Source organism: Chiloscyllium punctatum, chromosome 5 (genome assembly GCF_047496795.1).
Source record: "Chiloscyllium punctatum isolate Juve2018m chromosome 5, sChiPun1.3, whole genome shotgun sequence".
NCBI lineage: Eukaryota > Metazoa > Chordata > Chondrichthyes > Orectolobiformes > Hemiscylliidae > Chiloscyllium > Chiloscyllium punctatum.
The window spans coordinates 56609585-56633945 of NC_092743.1; the positions used below are offsets into that span (position 1 = coordinate 56609585).

General features: G+C 40.3%; 1 protein-coding gene across 3 annotated transcripts in view; it reads left to right on the forward strand.

Moving 5' to 3' along the window:
* Window positions 1-24361, forward strand: part of lpin2 (lipin 2) — a 121516-nt gene that overhangs the window by 53163 nt on the left and 43992 nt on the right. For all 3 annotated transcript variants that reach the window (XM_072570378.1, XM_072570377.1, XM_072570379.1), the window contains 6 exons: window positions 1420-1730; window positions 4436-4543; window positions 6016-6139; window positions 8840-9203; window positions 11147-11246; window positions 19065-19252. In XM_072570378.1, coding sequence (XP_072426479.1) covers window positions 1420-1730; window positions 4436-4543; window positions 6016-6139; window positions 8840-9203; window positions 11147-11246; window positions 19065-19252 — 1195 coding nt within the window. The remainder of the gene's footprint in view (window positions 1-1419; window positions 1731-4435; window positions 4544-6015; window positions 6140-8839; window positions 9204-11146; window positions 11247-19064; window positions 19253-24361) is intronic.

Below are 24361 nucleotides of genomic sequence, written 5' to 3' on the forward strand. Positions count from 1 at the left end.
AGGCACCCAGCACTTCCTCCTCTGTAATATGGACACTTTGCAAGATGTCACCATCTATTTCCTACCTTCTATATTTTCCACAGTAAATACTGATGCAAAATACTTGTTTAGTATCTTCACCCATCTTCTGTGGCTCCACACAAAGGCTGCCTTGCTGATCTTTGAGGGGCCCTATTCTTTCCCTAGTTACCCTTTTGACCTTTAATGTATTCGTAAAAACCGTTTGGGTTCTCCTTTATTTTCCAAAGCTATCTCATGTCCCCTTTTTGCCCTCTTGATTTCCCCCTTAGATACACTCCTATTGCCTTTATTCTCTTCTATGATTTGGAGATGCCGGTGTTGGACTGTGGTGCACAAAGTCATCAGGTGACTATCACCTGATGAAGGAGCGTCGCTCTGAAAGCTAGTGTGCTTCCAATTAAACCTGTTGGACTATAACCTGGTGTTGGGTGATTTTTATCCTGTCTATGACTGACATATGCTTCATTCTTTTTCTTAACCAAACACTTGATTTCTTTAGTTATCCAGCATTCCATATACCTACCAGCCTTTCCTTTCACCCTAACAGGAATATACTTTCTCTGGACTCTTGTTATCTCATTTCTGAAGGCTTCCTGTTTTCCAGCCACCCCTTTACCAATCAGCTTTTGGAGGGTTTTTGCCTAATACTGTCAAAATTGGCCTTTCTCCAATTTAGAACTTCAGCTTTTAGATCTGGTCTATCCTTTTCCATCACTATATTTTAAATCTAATGGAATTATTGTCGCTGGCCCCAAACTGCTCCCCCACTGACCCCTCAGTCACCTGCCCTGCCTTATTTCCCAAGAGTAGGTCAAGTTTTGTACCTTCTCTAGTAGGTACATCCACATACCGAATCAGGAAATTGTCTTGTGTACACTTAACAAATTCCTGTTTATCTAAGCCCTGAACACTACGGCAGTCCCAGTCTATGTTTGGAAAGTTAAAATTCTGTGCTATAACCCCCATTATTCTGACAAATAACTGAGATCTCCTTATAAATTTGTTTCTTAATTTCCCTGTGTCTCTTTGTCTGTCTGTCTCTCTCTCTCTCTCTCTCTCTGTCGCTCGCTCGCGCTCTGTCTGGCTCTCTGGCGCGCTCTGTGTCTCGCTCTCTCTCTTTGTCTCCCTCCTGCACTGACCTCACCATATGCTTCCTTTGTCTGTTATTCTCACTTTTAAAAGTGCTGTTGTTCTTAATTTTTTCTCAAGTTCCAAAGCAATGTAACAGCATATAAAACAGTAATTGCTGCTCCTGCAATTTGAGGGAATCTCCTCGAACACCTAATATACCTCAAAAATGAGCAGCTGTTACAGCCAGAAATGTTTTCCTGAATTACCCAGAATCCTATTTTGTCTTTCTGTATTTTATGCTGTAAATGCTTTCCTCTCTCTAACTAGGAGAAAGTTCCTCCTCACCTGGCTACATCACCCATCCTTACGGAAGAAGGGCAGTTTTTCAAGGGTATGCAGCTGACATTGGGCAAATCCCCAGCTGACCGAGAGATAAAACATCATGATATGGATAGTACTGGTCAGGTTGCTGCACCAGAGACCTCTGTCTGCATTGGTTCAATAAAGAAGAAAAAGCGAAGGAAGAAGAAATTTAAGCTAGATAGCAAAAAAGAAGACCGTGTGTCATCAACTGGCAGTGAAGACATTTTTGAAATGGACATTAGCTCTGATGATGAAAAACCAACACATTCTCCCAGGTAAAAATAAATCTTTCTCTAAGCTTCTAACTCATAAAATTCCTTTTGACTTTTGGTTATTCTGTACTCATTTCAAAACTGATTGCAATTAGTTATGCAATTTGATTTTTATCTTGCTCCAGTAAATAAAGACCGATTAGTTGTAATGTTAAAGATTATTTTCTCATATTCTCTAGTGTAGACAATCATTTAACTGTCAATATATTCACTGATATCTGTAAGTAAACTTCATCTCCTATGATCTGTCCTTTGTGGAGTTATATAACTTGACAGCTATCAATAGTAATCTACTTAGTGAATGAAAGTCTTGGATTAATCAGTTATTACATTCACTCCAGATTGGTGGTTACTGAAACCAGAGTAATCAGCTTATAGTCACCTCTCCGCATTTTCACTTCAATAGAAAGATCAAGTATGCAACATTCGTTAAAATAGCTGTTGCACAAAACAAACAAAGATTGTAAGGAATTTGCCCTTTTTGTCGTCATAAATTTTGAATGTCTTGTTTCTAAAGACAGAATTACTTGTTACTGAGCAGGAAATTAGAAATTTTTGTGCCATTCTTTGTTTATATTTTTTCTGATCAACCTGCTTAATGATATTATTACATACGTCTGAAATAGGTGGGAATTGATCCTAGGTCTCCTACCCCTGAGGTAGGGTCATGCCTGCACAATTAGAGCCCTCTGTTTGTGCCTTTCTTCAAGTAATGGGCAAGACTTTGGTGACACAGGTAATGTGTTCAAAAAGTTATTTCATAAATTAGCAACTTGAAAAAGCACACACACATCCCACACTCCAGACCATGTCAACACATGGGCTGCTTTCATTGCCAGTCCATTTTCACCCACTGCTGAGAGCCCATAAACCACTTTTCTTTTGCCCCAGCTCACCAATATCCACTCCTTTGTCTGCTCAACTGCTGTTTCTCCCTGTCCCACCTCTTGGCTCAATTCAGCAAAAGTCGCCCACTTATTTGTCATCGCATCCACAAACATTCACTCCCTTCATGGCGGCCAGCAGCAGTGTTTCACCTTCAAGATGTACTTTAGAAATTAACTGTGGCTCCTTTAGATAGCACTTTTTGATTCCATTGCTGCTACCATCAAGAATGACCAGAACGTCAGAAACATCGGAACACCTGCAAATTAACCTCCAAGCCACTCGCCATCCTGACTTGGAAATATGTTGGCATTCTTTCATTGTCGCAGGGCCAAAATCCCAGAACTCATTTTGAATTTACCTACAGCAAATGGACTGCAACAGTTCAGTAAGGTAGCTCACCAGCTCCTTGTAAAGGGCAGTTATGGATAGACAACAAATGCTAGCCCAGCCAGTGACATCCATATCCTGTGAATAAATAAAAATTTCAAACCACATCCAAGCCTGGACCTTGGACAAGAAACCTCTTTTTTTCCTTTGAGACAGAATGCATGAGTCAAATTCCCTGACTAATTGTCCTCACCCTTTAGATTGACCTGATCTCCAGCTGACATTTGGCCAGTGTCTTGCTACCCCTCATTTATCAAAGGGACCTGTACACATGTGCTTAACATGGTGCTCAAAACCTTCATAGTCCTTTTGGGATTAACCTAGCTCCAATTGATTTGTTAAAATCCAATTTTTTAATGTGGAAAGCTTAATTTGATTCAGTCTTTCTACGTGTACATGATTTTTTACACTCCAATGACTTAAAGTAATGTGACATTCACCATATCGTAAAATAAACAGTATCGCAGTCATGACTTTATCTGTTTTCTTGTAAGATCAGAATTAGCTGGAGGCACCTTATCTATTTTGTTCTCGGGTTGTTTGTCAGTGTTGAGATGGAATTAGTTAAGATAGATAAGGAAGTAGAAAATTATTTTCTATTCAATTGTGGAAAGAGTTGAGATACTGTTTCTAATTGAGTATTGATTCCTTGGCTGTTAGTTAAGTTAGTATTTTAACATTTAGTTGTCTCTGTAGCAGTGCAAGTTGGCTTCTTTAGAAATTATGTACTAGTACTGAGATTGGCTGTTTTCCCACATCAGATGAGCAAAATGCTTGCGTTTATAAAAGGTCTCTTAAAAATACCAGGTTACTTGAATATGAAACTAAAATTTAAAACCTATAAGTACTGTATTTGACTGCTTGTGCATAAAACTTGTTTTACAATTCCAATCAAAAAGCATTTCAGAATTAGTTTTGTTCCTTCGTATCTGCTTATTCTTTTGTCAGATAACTGTTTCTAGATTACCAGTTATTTGGCTTCTTTGCTTTCTGCAAGAGAATTCAGTAGAAGACTCTTTAATTGCCACTTGAATGGAACATCATGCTTATTTCCCACCTCAAATTCAACTTAATTTCCTTCAGACTCTTATTGGTGAGAGAAAATAACACTATAGATAATGTCAATGTTGAAAGAACTTCTGAGAAAGGGGCTCACAGTCGACTTTGGTTTGAATTGAAATCTCTGTGCTACTGTTTTTCAAACCTCATTGCATAATCAATATTGTCCCAGGTGTGCAGAGCTTTCTAAAGTTTAAGTATGATTTTTCAGCATCTTGCCTAAATTTTCAGAGCCCTATTTCTGCGAGAGCAATCTTTAGCAAGGCCAGTAATTTAGCAAACCGAACTCTTAATTGTCACTGTGAGCAAAAACCTGTTGTTGAATAATGTAAGGATGAATACAACACATATATCCCTTTTTTTTTTCTGTATAGGGGGTTGTCACACACTTCCTTAAAGGACAACGAATTAAAAGAACCGTCATCCTTTTCCCATGAGATTAACTACCCACATTCTGATGGTGACTGGTCTCCTGCTGAGAGGTACGTAATGCAATCCTAAATCAAAGGGAGTTATAATTTTCTCCCTTTGTCTGACAAATACTTTTTAATTGAACATAAAATTCAGTGATCTAGCAGAGAGCCTGTTAAATTGTGGACAATAGTTCTTGTGATATGTACCCTGTTGCTATGACCAAAACTCATTAAATTGTTATTTCAGTTACACTGTCCAATGTATAAGGCATTAAGTACTTTTGCTTTTGTAAAAATTTGAAATGCTACTTCATCTGCACCAACAGTAGCACAATTTTGTAGTGATTTTATTTTTGATAGAAACTTACGTGAACATTCTGACTTTGAAACAAAAACAGGAGCATAAAACGTCATCTTAATAGCTAGGTGCATCAAAAAACCCTAGTACGACAGAAATTTGGTAATGTCAATATACAATTGGCTATGGATTACTACTTTGTATTCATTAATCTTTTGGATTGTTTACAATTCTTTAGGACACTGTATTCATTAAATGCCCATTCCTGTTGAATCCCTTAAACTTTTTTTAAAACTAGAATTTGTGTTTCAAAATTCAAGTACCAGTTGTTGGAAATTACTGTTTTCCAACTGCAGCAGTTCATTTGTGAAACTGTCCCATCGATTTGCAACAGATGTAAGCATATTGTTATCCTCACTTCCAAGAATGGATTTGCTACTCTTCTGTCAGTGCAACACATTTTGTCATTGTTTAGGAAGGAATTTTGAATAATTTGCAAGATTGCCAAATATTTATGTCAGAATTTCCTTCAGCTCAGGGGGCAGATAGATGTTGCGAAAAGCACTGAGCCAAAAGGTCAGTAGAGTTCCAGGTTTAATTTTTGAACTGTATCAACTGGCAGAACTCATTGAGTAGCTGCAGAGTCCTGTAATTGGTTAGGTTTCCTCTTACCAATTGCTATTTAGGAAGTTCACAAATGGTTAGCAGCAGCATTCTGTATTCAAATGTTGGTTATGGTCCAGAGTTCTAAATGAAACAGTTATTTTGGAGGTGCTACTTCGATCTGATTCCTTGTTTGTGCTTATTTCTGCAAACCATGCTTTTGCCATTTTGCTCAGTCAGAGTGACCTTGTAAGTCTTGCTTCTAATTGCAGTTGCAGTGGTTTGTGGACAGGATAACTTGTGTAGGCTAGGATGTTAAAACAAACCACTTGGGCAGTATTCTAGAAAGTTGACTTTGTCCATCAGATAGGTACCTAAGTATCAGTACCTATCTTTAGTGAGAAAATGAAGGGGAAATTATAAATTTAAGTTAATATGCCATTGCAAGGAACCTTTTAAGTTTATCTTGATAATCATGGTGAAGAAAACACTCTAACTCAGTTTAAAGGTTGCCATTGTAAATGTTTTATATTCTGAGCAAAATACTCAGAACTGTACTGAAAAATATTTTGTTCCAAGATGTGGTGTCTTTCATTTTTTTTTTAAAAGAATGCCTTTTCCTCCATTTTCTCCAATTTAGCGCATCCATTTCTCAGCCGTTTTCTCCCAAAAGTGACTCTGAATTAATGGTGAAACCATCTGATGTGCTGATACCTGAGTCCCACATGCAGTGGTCCTGGGGAGAGTTTCCAGAATCAACAAGGGTAATTAATGAATTCAATTCAAGTCCTTCTTGATTTTAAAATCTTTGAGCTTTGCAATTTAATTTTATGAGACTGAGTATTGTAAACTAAAACTACAGTATTTCCTCATGCTGAGATATTGCCTTTAAAGCCTGAACGCAAGTTCTGACATGAAAAATTTACAAGACGTCATGACAAAGCTTTTCGGGGGGAGGGGTGGGCAGAAAACATCACTTGCCTAGGAAACTAGATGAATTTACCTTTTTTTTTTTGAAGGTTCAAATAAATCTTTTCATGAAGGTTATAATTATTTCAGTGGTTCAAGTCCTTCGGTTCAATTAAATTGAAGATTAATGGAATCTTGATCTGACAATGTTAACCAGACTGGCTGCACAGAAGTCTTCAAAGTCTTACAAAGAAATTGAATGTTAGACTAAAGAGCATGAGTGTACTCAGCCATTTTCAGCGTTATCATATGTGTCACATACTGCAATTATGGTTACATCAACTGCAGAAGGCTCATTTTGAGACCCTACAGTTGTAACACCGTAGATAGCTGCCCTATTAAATAATTTGGGTTATTTCTCAATTGCTGGCCCACTTCAGTTGCTCATCCAATTGCTCACCAACCCCAGTGTGTTGTGTGGGATGGTAAGATGAATCAAGACTATCAGACCGAGAGCCGTCAGCAGTAGAAAGATGAGTAGGGAGCAGTCAGAAATGGGAGGTGGTGGGCAGGGAGGGACATAGAGGCTGGGAACCGGATGGCAAGTGGGACACTAAGTATGAGTGATCTAGTGATTTGTGAGGACACAGGCACTGCGATGTCAGTAGTAGAAGGGAACTGTGCTCAAGTGGGTAGAGGTGGGAACCAAATAATTTTGTTCCAGCTCATTGTCAGGAGATACAGTGAACAAATTGCTGTTTGAGTATAACTGAAAAAAGGAACATTTTTCTCAAGGCAGAGGAATGAACCATAGAATGGCTGACATATACTCTGAAGACTGACAGATCATATCAAACAGCGCTTCCCTTTGTTCACAACAAGCAAGTCACTGACTGTATCCAAGTATCCCATGCTTACAAAACATCCAGATACTGTATCCAACATTTGATGTAGTTCCACTATTGGATATAATGTGCTACATAATCCTCAGTGTACAGAGTTATGCTGACAGCCAATTTAGAATTGTCAGTTACGCTTGCATTATGATGCACAAACATGCATTGATGGCTACATGGTGCTTCATTCTTTGCAGGCAGAAAGAATGTGTGAGTGCACACTGCATATATGACAATAAAGGCTATTGACTCTGCTTTGTCATTCAGTGAGATTATCACAGATAATCCTTGGCTGTACATTCCTGCCATACCCATGTAACTCTTGATTCCCCTGCTGGTTAGAAATCCTGTCTAGCTCAGCTTTGAATATACTTCATGACCCAGCATTGACAGCCCTGTACACTTGTTTCAGTGCAGCAGAATAGGTGACAGTTATTGTCTGGTTAATGTCTCAGGGCAATGTCTTGACTAACTGGGCTTAACCTATCTTGTTTAAATGTAAACCAAGCTTGGCAGTTAACTGTCAGTTAACATTAACTAGTGTATTTTCTACCTCTACCAATCTGAGTCCATTTGCCAACCAAACAGTACTGTCCTCTGACTTTAAATGTTTTTTCTTAACCTTGCTATTCTCTTGAATTGTCCTGATGATAGCAAGACAGAAAGCATTGACAAAATCAGTCTATCTTCAGCAATATTCAAGTTCTGTATAATCAAGCAAGTATTTATAAAAGTACTGCTTATGGGAAGAATTAAACTAATACGTAAGGGGAGATATGACAAACGAGGACTCAGGAAAGACAATGTCATTTTTGTGTGTAGTGATGTGTCTTTTTTAGTAAAACATAATGCCACTAAGAATGCTTAATTTCACTTCAAAGTTGTCATTGGAGAGTGAAATTTTGAGATTTTCTGGAGGTGAATTGCTTCAAGTGGTATGTCAAGACAAGCTATTGTCTTTTCAAGAACTTGTTAATAAACATTTTTAGATTTCTATCCAGTATATTAAAGGTGGCAAGGTAGTGGTTACTTGGTAATGTATTCTAAAACTCTATTTACTTTTCCAGTAGTCTTTCTAAATTGGTTGTAGGTGTTCAGTAACTTTGACATTAATCCTACAAGTTTTTACCTCCCTCAGCATCATTGAATGCAATCTTGCATGGTAGCTCCTCCATAAGTCCAAAAAATGTGCAGGTTAGGTGAATTGGCTATGCTAAATTGCCCATAGTGTTATCTGCAGGGTAAATGTAGGGGAATGGGTGTGGGTGGGTGCGCTTCGGCGGGTCGGTGTGGACTTGTTGGGCCGAAGGGCCTGTTTCCACACTGTAAGTAATCTAATCTAATCTAATCTAATAAGTCTGTTTGCCGAAGACAGACAGTAATTATTCTACATTGCCTCCACTTGTATCTGAATTTCTTTGTGGCATTTAAATTTCATATATTTGCACATCTCTCCAAACTTGTGGTTTTGATTTCCCCACTACCTGACCTGACAATGCCTCCACTTAGATTATTAATGACAAGACTTTGCCATTGATTCATAATTCTACTCATCCTTTCTGTTCAAAGAAGAAGTCTGTATCAGCTTGTGACTGGTTACTTAATGTCTAATTTATGTTTTTTGTAAGTTAGTCAAGCTGTTTAATTTGTATTTTGCAGGTTAATAAAAGAGAGAGGCAGGAACATCCAGAAACTGTCCATATTACACCATCTGAAAACACTCACTTTAGGGTAATCCATCATTCTGATGCCATGGATGTGGATGTCACAGCTTGCAAAATTGTAACACGTGCAGTTCTGAAACCTGAGGCTAGAGCACTTGTGGATATTCACCAAGCAGCTGTTGACAGTGAAGTTGCATCATCTGAGGAAATGTTTAGTAACATGCTTTCTCAAGCCCCAGATTCACGTAGTATCTTAGCAACTGGAGTCTCTGATATGTCTCAGATAGACAGTACCTCTGTAGACATTGAAACACAGCTTTCAACTGTTACAAAATTAGATTCACCATCCAAGAAAAAAGGTAATGTACTTATGTTGCTGCTACTCCATATAAAAAGATATGCAAATGTGATTAATTCACTTGTGTACTACACTTGTTGAGATACTTGTTCTGAATTATTGGTGTTGCCTGTCTCTGGGAGACAACAGTGCATACATAGACCACGATACAATGGAGACACTTTGAGCACTATAAAACCACAATTCATTTATTAAGTACTTAAACAAATAACACTCATTTTTATCTATTAGAGATATCTCAATCAATGTCCTGATTTCTGTAACTAAACCCAAACATTACTACCTGGGAGAGTTCGCAGCTGGCCAGGCTGAAATTCTGTTGATGTCTTCATCACACCTCTTGACTTATGGTACTTCTTGCACATCATGAATCTTTGAAGTGTTGTTGAACAAAGGAATTTCTTCAGACTCTTTAGACAAGACTCAGTGCCAAATATGTCTTATTTGGAATTATGCATGCATGTGATCAATCCTGAATGCTTTGTCCAATATATGCCTTATCTGGAAGAAACAGCAGTTCCTAATTTCCTGTAGTTTTAACTCTTAGCAGACCTGACTGATTCAGTACAATTTCATTCATATAACAGCTCATTGTTAAACTACTTATCAGTTCCTGTTATTTTTAGCCTTATCCAACACTGATGTCAGACTTTAGGAAGGTGATGAAGCCTTGAGAGGGTGAGGAAAAGACTTATTATAATAGTTCCAGGGATAAGGAACTTCAGGTATGGATTGGATAGACTCGAAAAATTGATGCTGTTTTCAGAGAAGTTGAGAAAATATGTAAGATTTGGCCAGAATTAAGGGTTTCAGATAGATATGACCAAAACTGTTCCTACTGACAGGTCAAGAACCAGATGACTGGAATTTGTGTTTGAAAGTCATTGAAGAGTTTAGTGGCAACGTCAAAAGTCGTTATATGATGAGTGGTTTAGGAACAAAAATGCGCTGCCCAAGTGTGATGGAAAGGGGTATGAACATGGGGAATGGGAGAATTTCTATGGGTATGTGGAAAGGATGGGGAAATTAGGGACAGGAGTAGGCCATTGAGCCACTTGAGCTTGTTCTGCCATTGAGTGATATCGAAGTTGGCATGGCCTAACTCTATTGGGGTCTTTAATACCATTGCTTAACAAAAAATTATCTATTTCCAATTTAAAATTAATAAATGATTTGGCATCAACTGCCATTTGTGGAAGAGTTCCAAACCTCTACCACTCTGTGTTGAAGTATTTCTCCTGAATGGTTTGTCCTTAATTAGTCATCGGGTCATAAAGATAGAAAGCACAGAAACAGACCCTTTGGTCCAACTTGTCCATGCTGACCAGATAACCTAGGTTAACCTAGTCCCATACCATCTTCTTAGTACCCTGATCTATCCTTATTCAGTCCATTTTTAGCTTCACCTTTGCCTGCATTGATATCCATCTGCACAACTTTCCCCATTCATGTAGTGTGTCAATATTCCTTTGTAATTTTTAACCAATATCTACACTCGCTACAACGCTCCTCACGACTTTCTGTACTGTTATCCAAGTCCTTATTGAATAACTTGAATAATGAAGGCCGTGATAGAGATTTTTGTGGAACATTCTGCCAATTTGAGTATCTACCCATTGTCCCTACTTTGTTACCTGCTACTCAACCAGTTTCCCAACCATGTCAACACTTTGCCCTGAAATTTCTGGGCTTCTACCTTAGTTAACAGTTATATGAATGAAAATAGATTGCTGATGCACAGAGCCTAACTGGACACAAAAAGATGAATGGCCTCTTATTGTAATCATTCTGAGATTTTGTTTTGTTTACTATGAGGTGGTGCAGTGTGGACATCCTCTCCCTTTGCAGGGTTTTGGGTTTTTACCTAATTTAAGTGTGGAAAGATGTTGGATCTAGCAGCTTTGTAGTTTCTAATATGCAGTATAATTCTGTATATTTTGGTAGGTCTGCAGAAACGAAGTCAGCATCAGGGACCTGATGACATTTATTTGGACGATCTGACTGTTTTGGCACCTGAGGATGCTGCTCGCTATTTTCCTAAAAGGTACCATATTGCCTTCAATTGTATGTAAGGATTCCCTTGACTGGGTGGTTTGGGAATGCTAAGATGAAGTGGCCTAAATAAAGATATATGGTCTTTGGGCTTTAACAGCTTCCACAGAGAATGCTTGTTAATAATCCATTTTTTCAATTAAAAGAATTGCTGGGATTTGATTACTCCTTGATTAGGATGATTAAATATTTGAGACTGGTAATAAAGGAATGCAAAACATATTCCCAGTTTTATTATATTTACCTAGATAGGTGTCTAATCTAAAACCTTTGTTTAGATGTTATATTTTATGAATCTAATGTCAGTGTTCCTCGTTTTTGACTTATGACACCCATTTTTCTGATTGGTGGTGGTTTAACATTCCAGCAATTAGAGAGTAGTGTGCTTCTGTTGGTCTGATTGTTTGTTTCTCAATGTCTGCAATCAAATTTTACAGTCCTATGATGTCAAATTTCCTTCTTAATGCTCTAATCAAAAATGGTTAGAGAAGCTACCAATAAAACATTATAATTTATACATGCAAAATTTCTTCTGGAAGGAAGAAATAACAAACTGAACCAATAAAGTAATATAATCTGTGTAAAAAAAAAAATAAATTTTTTTTGCATCTTGAATTCTCCATTAAGAGAAGAACTTAGTACTCTCAGAATTGAATAACGTAGCGCTCATAAGTGAAAATTTTATAAAGAAATCAAACCTGTCCACACAATTTGTACAACTAAAATGTAGAAGTAAAATTGATGTTGCATGAATTTGGACAGGATAGATATATGAAGAGATTAGATGAGACATGTCGTGGCCTTCATTCTGATGCCAGTGTTAGAAGTTTTTGGTTTTCTCTGAAGACTAAGATGTGATTTTCTGGCTTATGTGCTTGTTGTACTTCACAACACAAGATTTTCTTGTTTGCACTGTAAAAATAACAATGAAGAAGCAAAGAGCTAATACAAAATACAAATGATCATTGTTGAACCAAGAGTTAATTGCTAGTGGGATAGGTGAAGACATCACATAAGTACAAAGCATCTGAAAAGAGAAGCGAAAGATGACATGAGTGGATGGTGGGAAGGAAAGCAAGCAGAAGACCCAAGATCAATTCAATTGACCGCAATTAGCAAGGTGATGATTAATGTGTCATTTTTATAGGTCAACAACCAAAACATACAAAAGAAAAGTGATGTAGCATGAATTAGAGACCAGTATGGCAAGAGATTAGATGTTCCATTACTTAGCCTTTTATTCCAAATGCCATGTAAGCAGACAGGTGGCATTTTTTTGCATTTTATTAATATTATAATATCTGTCAGCTCACAAGTGTCAATTTTCATTGGATTAAGAATCATTATAGCATTCAACAAAAATCTCTCATTCAATTTGAAATTTTCCAGCCCGTGGGGAATCTCTCCAGTTCTTCATCTTTTCAAAGATTGTTGAAATGCCATCTACAAGGTGTCTGCTAGTAATGCATATTTTGCAGTGCTTAAAGCTGGAAAGTATGAACATAGAAATTTGGAGCAAAAGTAGGGCATTTGGCACTTTAATTCTATAGCATGCAATAAGATTATAGCTGATTTTATTTTGTATTCCCATCCCTGATAACCTTTGATCCTTTTGCCTAATAAAACTTTATCAACCTCTGTTTTAAAAATACTCAATGATCCTTCCAGCACTGCTTTCTGAAGCAAAGATTTCCAAAGTTGCACAACCTTTTGAGAGAAAAAAAAACTTGCTGCAAAAAAACCCGCTAATTTTAAAATAGTTTTCATCCGTTCTGGATTAATCCACACGAGTATACATCCTTTTGATATCCTCCTCTTTCAAGATTATTCAGGATCATACAAACTTCAATCAATTCACTCCTCACTTGTGAAACAAGCCCAGCATATCCAAGCTGTTCTCCTAAGACAATCTAATCATTTCCGTATCAATTTAGTAAACTACCTTTTAAATGCACTAGAGGTGTTTCAGTTCTTAAATGAGAGTAAACCTGTGCACAGTATTTCAGGATGTGGTCTCGGTGTGCTGTATAACTGAAGTATAACTTATTTACTCTTGCAATAAAGGATCTTAACCCTAGAATTTCTCATATGCTGTATCTCCATGCTAACCAGGCACTCAGCATCTTGTATCTGCCCTAGACCTCTTCAGTGCGGACAGGCGACATGACATTGGCTGCCTCAATTTCTCCTCTCCTCTCGCCCACTCCAACCTCGCTCTCTCTGAACGTGCAGTGCTCCACTATCTCTGCATCAACCTTCTGGTTCACAGTCAAACCCACTGACAAAGGCAGGGCAGTGGTAGTTTGGAAAATGGACCTCTGTCATAGAGGCCTAATGCCAACTTTCCGACACCACATCCTACCTCCCCTTTGTCCATGCCACCACCATGACCCATCATGCCAAAATGGCCAGTACTGTCTCTGCCCTCATTGCCTCCGGTAATCTCCCCTCCACTGCCTCCAAACTCATAGTTCTCAGTCCCGCACTGCCTGGTTCTACCTGCTCCCCAAGATCCATTAGCACAACTACCCCGACCGACCCATTTGTCTTCACGTGCTCCTGCCCCACCAACCTCATCTTGTCCTACCTCGAGTCCATCCTCTCCTCCTTGATACAGGCACTTCACACCTATATCTGCAACACCAACCATGTCTTCCATCTCTTTAGTAACTTCCAGTTCCCTGGCCCCTAGCGCTTTATCTTCACTATGGATGTGCAGTCCTTGTACATGTCCATACCCTACAAGGATGGTCTCCAGGCCATCAGCTTCTTCCTCTCCAACAGACTATCCAGTGCCCCAACACCAATACCCTCCTTCACCTTGCCAAGCTGGTCCGCACCCTTATTAACTTTTCCTTTAACTTCTCCCATTTCCTCCAAATCCAGGGGGTGACCATGGGCACTTAGATGGGCCCCAGCTATGCCTGCCTCTTTATCGGCTCTGTCAAACAGTCCCTCTTTAGTACCGAAGATAGGTGGAGTTGTGGACAGTGAGGAGGGCATTTGTCGTTTGCAAAGGGACTTAGATATGATGCAGAGCTGGGCTGAGGAGTGGCAGATGGAGTTCAACCCTGCCAAGTGTGAGGTGGTCCATTTTGGAAGAACAAATAAGAATGCGGAATACAGGGTTAATGATAGGGTTCTTAGTCAGGTGGAGGAACAGAGGGATCTTGGGGTCTATGTACATAGATCTTTGAAAGTTGCCACTCAGGTGGATAGAGTTTGTAAGAAGGCCTATGGAGTATTATCGTTCATTAGCAGAGGGATTGAATTCAAGAGTCGTGAAGTGATGTTGCAGCTGTACAGGACTTTGGTTAGGCCACAGTTGGAGTACTGTGTGCAGTTCTGGTCGCCTCACTTTAGGAAAGATGTGGAAGCTTTGGAGAGGGTGCAGAGAAGATTTACCAGGATGTTGCCTGGAATTGAGAATAGGTCGTACGAGGATAGGTTGAGAGTTCTCGGCCTTTTCTCGTTGGAACGGCGAAGGATGAGGGGTGACTTGATAGAGGTTTATAAGATGATCAGAGGAATAGATAGAGTAGACAGTCAGAAACTTTTTCCCCGGGTACAACAGAGTGTTACAAGGGGACATAAATTTAAGGTGAAGGGTGGAAGGTATAGGGGAGATGTCAGGGGTGGGTTCTTTACCCAGAGAGTGGTGGGGGCATGGAATGCGCTGCCCGTGGGAGTGGTAGAGTCAGAATCATTGGCGACCTTTAAGCGGCATTTGGATAGGTACATGGATGGGTGCTTAATCTAGGTTAGAAGTTCGGCACAACATCGTGTTCTGTGCTGTATTGTTCTATGTTCTATGTTCTATGTACCTACGCAGGCACTGTGCCCCAACTCTTCTGCCGTTACATCAATGACTGCATTGGCACAGCGCCGTGCACCCAGGCTAAACTGGAGCAGTTCATTGACTTCGCACACACCTTCCATGCTGCCCTCAAATTCACTCGGTCCATCTTGGAAACCTCCCTCCCTTTTCTTAACTTATCCATTTCCATCTCCAGCGACAGTTTCCAGATGGACGTTTACCACAAACCCACAGACTCTCATAACTACCTGGATTACACCATCTCCCATCCATATCTTGCAAGAACACCATCCTGCTCTCCCAATTCCTCAGCCTCCACTGCATCTGTTCGGACAAGGAGAGATTCCACTCCCAAGCATCCCAAATGTCCACCTATTTCGAACAATGTGCTTTCCCCCGCTCTGTCATCCAAACAGCCCTCCATTGCACCACCTCCATTCCCTGTTCCACTGCTCTAAACCTTCCCCTTCCAAATACAATAGAGATCGAGTCCTTCTTGTGCTCACCTACCACCCCCCCAGTCTCAACATTCAAAGCATCCTTAAACACTTCCACCAATTCTAACTAGTCCCCACCATCAAGAACATCTTTCCCTCCCCACCCCTCTCTGCCTTCCACAAAGACCGTTCCCTTCGGTCCTTGGTTTGTGCCACTTTCCCCACCTTACCCTACAACTGAAAAGATGCAAAACCTGCCAGTACACCACACCCCTGACCTCCATCCAGGGCCCCAAACAGTCCTTCCAGAAGAAAGCGGTGGTGCTGCCAATGTGGTCTTCTCTACATCAGGGAGACCAAATGTAAATTTGGGGGACGGTTCACTGAGCATCTAAGCTGGACCCGTGGGGCTGACCGGACCTCCCAGTCATTGCCCATTTTAATTCCCCTTCCCACTCCTTTTCCGATATGACCATCCTTGGCATCTCCATTGCCACGATGAACCAAACCGCAAATTGGAGGAACAATACCTTTAGCTTCTGCCTGGGCAGCCTACAGCCTGGAGGACTCAATGTTGAGTTCTCCAATTTCAAATCACCTCCCTTCTCAGCCCCTCCCAGGCACTTACTGGGTTTATTGCTCCCTTTGATTAACTAGGTCATACCCTGTGCCTGTCTTCACCTATCACCCTGCCTCCGCCACCTCCTTTATCTGCAGCTCCTTTTACATTCACGCCCAGTCGTGAAGAAGGGTTACACCTGAAACATCGACTTCACCTTCTGATGCTTACCTAGCTTGCTATGTTCTTCCAGCCTCCTGTTTGCCTTCCTTGGATTTCAGCATCTGCAGTTTCCTTTTTGTCTCTAACTCAGAATTTCCAGTACTACAACAACTAAGTCCCTGTATGTTTTGGTAGTTTGCAGTCATTCTCTATTTAAGTAATACCCTATTTTCATTCTTCCTGTCCAAGTGAGCAACTTCACATTTTCCTATATTTTCCATCTGCCAGGTCTTTGCTTATTAATGTAACCCATATATGTATTGATCTGCATTCTTGTTATGTCATCTTCACAACACACTTTTATAATGTTATGACCTTTTAATGTTCAATTCTAGCAGCTTTCCAATAAAGAATTCCAGCAGATGTCTGGCTAACTAATCCAATGCAACCGGTCTGGCAATATCTGAAAGCAGAAATCAGAGTTAACGTTTTGGGTCCGGTGTCACTTCCTCAGAACCAATGGTAGCTACCATCCGTTCTGAGGACAGGTCACCAGATGTAAATGTGAACTCTTATTTCTCTTCATGGATGCTGCCAGACCTGCTGAGGTTTTCCAGCAATTTCTGTTTTTATTTTGATTTATAGCATCTGCACTTCTTTCGGTTTTTAACTAATCTAGTTTCTTGTTGTCTGCCTTACCTTTTTGAATTGAGCGAACCTTTCCAGAATTTAACAAAATTTGGAAAGTTAACACCGATGCACATACTACCTCACTAGGCACTTATTTTAAGACTGTATGATGAGGTTAGGAGCCAGTGATTTATCAGTCTGCGGCTCCATCGGTTTGCTCTGTACCACTTCTTTTGCAATTACAGTTTCACTAAGTTTCTTTCCTCGTCTAAACATACAGATTTGCAGGTATGCAGGGATATTTGTTGTATCCTCTATAGAGAAGACGAGCAAAGTATTTATTCACCATACTCGCTATTTCTTTATTATTTACTATGAACTCTCCATTCTTTCCTGTAGTGGGTCAGCACTCAATTAAATTTGTTAAATACCTCTGGAAACTCTTAGTATCATTTTTTATATTTCTCACTAGCTTTCTCTTATGTTCTAATTTATTAGCTCTTGATTAACCTTACAGTCATTCTCTGTTCTTTGACCAACCATCTTCCCTACCGCTTTGCTCAATTATATGTTTCTTTCTGATGTTTGACTCTCTCCTTAGCTACTTCAGTTAACCTTCCCTTGAAATCCTCCTTTATAGTAGGAATATGCTTATTCTGAATATTCTTAAATATCCTGTTAAACGTCTGCCACTGGTTCTCTCCTGATTGATCATCAAGCCTAATATCTTGGCTCACTTTAGCCAGCTCAATGTTCATGCCCATATATTTGCCATTTCCCAAGTTTAGAATATTCATCTTAGACCCACTCTTCTCCCTTTCAAACTAAATAAAAAATTCTGTCATATTGCATGCTGTCATCTTGAGATACCTTTACTCTAATGTGATTAATAACTCTTGCTGCATTGCCCTGTATCCAAGTCTTGTATAACCTGCTCGCTGGTAGGTCCCAGAGCATGCTGCTGTAAGAAACTTTCAGAAAAGCATTCTTAGCTCCTCATCCAAGATATTATTACTAATCTGATTATTAATATGCAGATTAAAATCACTCCTCATTATTGCTGTCTGTCCACGTCAAACACCCAATGTTAGTTCTAGTATATTTCATCTTGCGTCATGATTACTGTTCTGGGTCTGAAGACCACTCCCACAAGTGATGAAATTCCTCTACTCTTCTTTATCTCCACCCAAACAGATTTGTTGATTATCTCCTGAACCTAGGCAATCTTAGACTACTGCAGTAATTGATTGTGAAAGCTACCATTCCACCTTAGTGAGTTACCTATTCTTCTTTAATATCATATGCTCCATAACATTCAGGTCCCAAACTACTTCATCCTCTAGCCAAGTTAATGGTGATCAGATTATATTTATTCACATTATTCTGCATTATCAATTCATGAAGTTTGTTACGAATGCTGTACAGCTTCTGGATATTCTTCATCGTTGTAGTCTTGACAACTGGTATGCTTTTTTTCTCTTTCCTCCCCTGCCCTAGTGTCCCTTCCTGCCCTTCTCTGGTCTTATCTTTCCACTGATGTTCTGCTCTCAACTGTATCCCTTGACTTGTTATTGGTTTGAAAATAGGTATTCTATGTCTCTTACCATTATCATCACCACCACCACCAGAGAGACATGCACACATCATTCACTGATCTAATATTATTCACCCCTTCTCACTGTATGTTATTCTCCAACATAGTACAAACATCCCCAACCATGGCAATGGACAAGGTAGGCCATGCAATTATCAGCGCTGTTTGGGCTATTTGGTACAATGAACAGTATCAGTCTCCCTCACTGTACTGAGTCTTATTACCATCATATTCCTTTCTGTTCCCCTTCTCTTCCCCCAACATGATTGGCATCCTGTACTGGGGTGCATGGACATTTAGCTCATCCACACTGGAAGATGGCAATCATAATGGTAATCATAATTGCAATTCTGATACCAGCAATATACTACAGGAAATTGTTATTTTAACATGGATGGTACTAGCAAGGCCACATTGAACAATCATATTTGCCCTGTAAAGGTGATGAGTCTCTTTAAGCTTCTGGTGATCTATTACTACCATGTGTTAAGTGTGGAAATCCTGGATATTAATCTTGCCAAGATGCGTACTTGTGTCATAGATGCAGACGTGAACATTAATTACTGCAACACTGGCTGTGAAAATTTTAGATCTTCTTTTTCTTCTTGCAGTGAGTTTGACAGCAGTTCTAAACGGTGGACTGAATCAGAGACGTGTTCTGGTTCTCAGTCACCACAGTCGGTAGGAAGTGCAGCAATGGATAGTGGCACTGAATGCCTTTCTGATTCAGCAGCTGACCTGCAAGATCTCGACTTCTCACTTTGTGGAGGTCTCAGCGAAAATACTGAGATATCGAAAGGTAAGATAAAAGTTAGCAATTCCAAGTTAAGAAAAATTATCAAGACTTACATTTTTAAATTACATTTTGTATTTTCACTTACTGCTAAAATTTCAGAGAGGAAGGTGTTTTCATGACCTTTGTTATCATGATTAATTGTATGTTTACAGCACTGAAATAAACTGTTGGCTCCATTGGTCACCAGTGTTTTTGCTCCACATGTCTGAATTAATGCTTGAAATTTATACTCTTGTAGTTTTAGTTTCTTGTTTTTTTTTCTGTTGCATTTTTGAGTAGATTTAATTTATTTTTTTCTATCAGAAAAAGTAAGCTAAATGGAGTTTAATTTTCTAGACTTGTCCCTTTCTAAATATAGAAATTCCCATTAATGCTCTACCAGTTCTCTGGCACTGTTTTTATTTTTGTAATCCATGTGTACTAAGGGTCTAATCTCGTCTGATTTTGTTTATAAATTATGCCTCTTGGTTATAGAGTTCTTCATTGTTTTTGTTCTTGTCCTGTGATTTCCTTGAACATGAAGGTAATAGTATTCCAATATACCTGTTACTCTTGCCCTTCAAGGTGTTAGAGGTTGCAGGCTTGAAAGGAGCCTTGTTGACATCCATAGCAAACAATCGTGAAAGTAAAATTCAGTATTTGTTACTTTACTGTTATTGCCTCTTAAGTTATGTTGTGCACACTTAGTAGCCCTATTCAGAGCATGATTCTTTTATTTCTATCTGTGGAATTGTTTTCATTCCTTGATTTCTTTATCAATTGTTTCATGTACATTTTCTATAACTTCTCCAATTTATTTTGTCAACTTCTCCTTCAACTGTGGACCTTGGTTTGAATTTGAATTCAATAAGAAATGTCTGGAATCAAGAACATACTGATGATCTTGATACCATTGTCGGAAAACCCCATCTGACTTACTGATGTCCTTCAAGGAAGGAAATCAGCCATCCTCACCTGGTCTGTCCTGTATGTGACTCCAGACCTACCCCAATATGGATGACTCTCCACTGCCTTCTGAAATGGCCTAACCAACTTCTCAGTTGCAATAATTGCTATGAGGTCTTAACCTAAAAATGAAACCAGATGGACTACTTGGCATCTACCTAGGCATCAGAAAAGGCAACCAGAATAGCCTTGTCAACCCTTCAAAGTCCTCCTTACTAATGCTTGGGGGCTAGTGCCAAAATAGGTATTACTTGTCTCAGACACTAGTCAAACAACAGCATGATGTAGTGAAACTCATGTAATTATAACTGACAATGTCCCAGAATCAATACCCTGGGTATGTTCTGTCCCACCAGTAAGGCAGGCACAGCAGATGTGGCAGCACAGTGGTGTACATTTAGGAGGGAGTTGCCCTGAGAGTCCTCAACATTGGCTCGTGATCTCACGAAGTGTCACGACTTCAAGTTAAACATGGGCAAACAAAAAGCCCTCGTTCAGCTAATAAGTCAGTACTCTACCATATTGAACAACATTCAGAGAAGTACTGAGTGTGGCAAGGGAGCAAAATGTTCTCTGGGTGGGGAATTTCAATGTGTCTCACCAAGAGTAGCTTGGCAACAGCATTGCTGATTGAGCTGGTTGGATCCTGAAGAAAATAGCTGTCTGGGTCTGTGGTAGATGGTGGGGGAACCAGTGAGGGGAAAAAACATACTTGGCCTCATCCTTACTAATCTGCTGGCTGTAGATGCATCCGTCCACTATAAGAGTGACTTACCGTAAAGACCTTGTGGAGATGAACTCCCATCTTCACGTTGAGAATAATTTGCAACTTCATGGACTGGCATATGCCCACTCACCCATTACCATCACAAGCAGGGATCAACCTGATTTCTGTGACTGTGGGTCTGTTCACCAGACTGGGAAGTTGATTTGCAGCACTGAAGATGTCACCTAGACAGGGGTCAAAATGTCTGCATATCAACTTCTCAGCTCAGCGAGCATAGCCACAACTACGGCAGTTGGCACATGGCATTTGGTATGCTTTCTTTTATTGGTCAGAGTATCGCGTACAGGAGTTGGGAGGTCATGTTGCGGCTGTACAGGACATTGGTTAGGCCACCGTTGGAATATTGCGTGCAATTCTGGTCTCCTTCCTATTGGATGTTGTGAAATTTGAAAGAGTTGAGAAAAGATTTACAAGGATGTTGCCAGGGTTGGAGGATTTGAGCTATAAAGAGAGGTTGAACAGGGTGGGGCTGTTTTCTCTGGAGCGTCGGAGGCTGAGGGGTCACCTTATAGAGGTTTATAAAATTGAGGAGCATGGATCGGGTAAATAGACAAAGTCTTTTCCATGGGGTGGGGGAGTCCAGAACTAGAGGGCATAGGTTAAGGGTGAGAGGGGAAAGATATAAAAGATACCTAAGGAACAACCTTTTTCACGGAGAGGGTGGTGCGTGCATGGAATGAGCTGCCAGAGGAAATGGTGGAGGCTGGTACAATTACAACATTTTAAGAGGCATTTGGATGGGTGTATGAATAGGAAGGGTTTGGAGGGATATGGGGCGGGTGCTCCAGGCAGGACTAAATTAGGTTGGGATAACTGGTCGGCATGGGCGGGTTGGACCTTAGGGTCTGTTTCCGGGCTGTATATCTCTATGACTCTATGAGCTCCCAACCTTTACACAAACTTGATCAACCTGATTTCAATGGGGAGTGAGGGAAGGCATGCTAGGAGCAGCACCAGGCACACCCAAAAATGAGGTGTCTGCCCGGTGAAACTAATAAGCAGGGCTACTTGCATGTCAAACAGCAGAAGTAGCAAGTAATAGACAGAGCTTAAGCACCCTTAGAACCAACAGGTCAGATGTAGGCTCTATAGTCTTGCCACATCTAGTCGTGAATGGTAGTGGACAATTAAACAACTTGCTGCAAGGGGAGGCTTCACAAATATCCCTGTCCTCAATGATGGAAGAGCTCAACTCATCAATGCAGAAGATTAAAGCTGAGGCATGTTGAGTCAATGATCCATTTCTGTGTCCTCCAGTGGTCACTGACACTCTGCCAGTCTTAAGTCCATTTGATACACTCCAAGTTTTAAAAAAAACAGTTGGGGGTGCTGGATACTACAAAGATTATGGGCCTTTACAGGTGGTCAGATTTATTTTTTTTGCACCCCTAACCAGGCTCTTCCAGTACAGTTACAATGCTGGCATCTAACTAACTATGGAAAATTTCCCTTTTACGTCCTGTACTTAAAAAGCAGTACAGATTCAACTCTGCCAATTACGACCCCATCCATCTACACTCAATCATCAATAAAGTGATTGAGGATGTCATCATTCATTTTATGAAGCAGCACTTGCAAAGCAGCAACCTGCTGATTGATGTCTTGTTAGAGTACTACCAGGACCCTGCAGCTCCTGACCTCATTACAACTTTGGTTTAAACATGGACAAGAGAGCTGAATTCCAGAGGTGAGATGAATGTGAACTGGAATCAACATTTATTGTGGGCTAACTCTTTGCTGGTTGGAGTCATATCTGGCACATAGGTTGTGGTTTGTACAGGTCAGTCATCTCAGCTCCAGGGTGTCTCTACAGGGCTTCCTCAGGATAGTGTCCAAGGCCCAGCCATCATCAAATGCTTGGTCAAAGATCTTCCCTCCATTTGTAAGGTCAGAAGTGGGGACATTTGATGATTGCATAATGTTCAACAGCATTCCGAACTCCTCAGATACTGAAGCAATCCATATACAAGTGCAACAAGACCTGCACAATATGCAGGCTTGAGCTAAAAAGTAACAAGTAAAGTTGTCACCACAAATGATAGGCAATGACCATCTCCAAAAAAAGTTTCAGTCCCTTGACATTCAATGGTGTTGGCATCACTACCTCCCACTGTCAACATCCTGGGGTACTACAGTTGACCAGAAACTCAGCTGGACTTGCCAGATAAACACAAGAGCAGGTCAGAGGCTTGGAATTCTGTGGAATTCTCCTGAATCCTAAAGCCATCTAAAGCGCAAGTCAGGAGAGAGAGTGGGATATTCCTGATTTGCCTGGAAGCATGCAGCTCCAACAACACTGTAGAACCTTAACACAATCAGGCAAAGCTGCCCATTTGATTGGCACCGCATCCACTCCTCTTCCTCCAGTGCTCTGCTGCAGCAGTGTGTACTGTTGACATGATGCACTGCAGAAGTCCACCAAAGATCCTTAGACCGCACCTTCCAAACCTACAATCACTTCCATTTGATTAGATTAGATTACTTAGATTAGATTACTTACAGTGTGGAAACAGGCCCGTCGGCCCAACAAGACCACACTGACCCACTGAAGCATAACCCACCCAGGCCCCTTCCCCTACATTTACCCCTCCACCTAACACTACGGGCAATTTAGAATGGCCAATTCACCTAGTCTGCACATTTTTTGGATTGTGGGAGGAAACCGGAGCACCCGGAGGAAACCCACGCAGACACGGGGAGAATGTGCAAACTCCACACAGTCAGTCACCTGAGGTGGGAATTGAACCCAGGTCTCTGGCGCTGTGAGACAGCAGTGCTAACCACTATGATGTACAAGGGCATCAGATACATGGGAAAATCACCACCAACAAGTTCCCCTCCAAGCCATCATCATTTGACTTGAAATATGCCCACCATTACTTCACCGTTGCTGGGTCAATATCCTGGAATCCCCTCAAGAGCATTGTGAGTCAACCTATAGCACGTGGACTGTAGTGGTTTTGATTGGCAGTTCACCACCACCTCCTCAAAGGTAACTAGGACCAGGCAATAAATGCTGCCCAGCCAGTGACATAAAGTCCTATGAGTGAATAAGAAGCACTGTCCTGAAACAATACCTTATTTTTCAGTTTCAATATTGTTCTTGTATTTTTATGCACCATTACTGCTTTATTATTGGCTATTTTTCTTTACTTTTTGTGGAAAGTTTATTTCTCCTGAACAGTTGAATTACTGTTTTAAACCTTTCCTACTCCTCTTTTGCCCAAAATTACCATTTGTAGTTGGTGTTTTATTCCCCTAATTAGTTTCTTTTTTTCTGTCTTTCTTGCTTTCTTGCTTGCTTTCTTTCTTTGCGTTCTTGCTTGCTTTCCTCCCTCCCTCCCTTCATTTCACTTTGACTTCTTGCTGGTATGATTGCG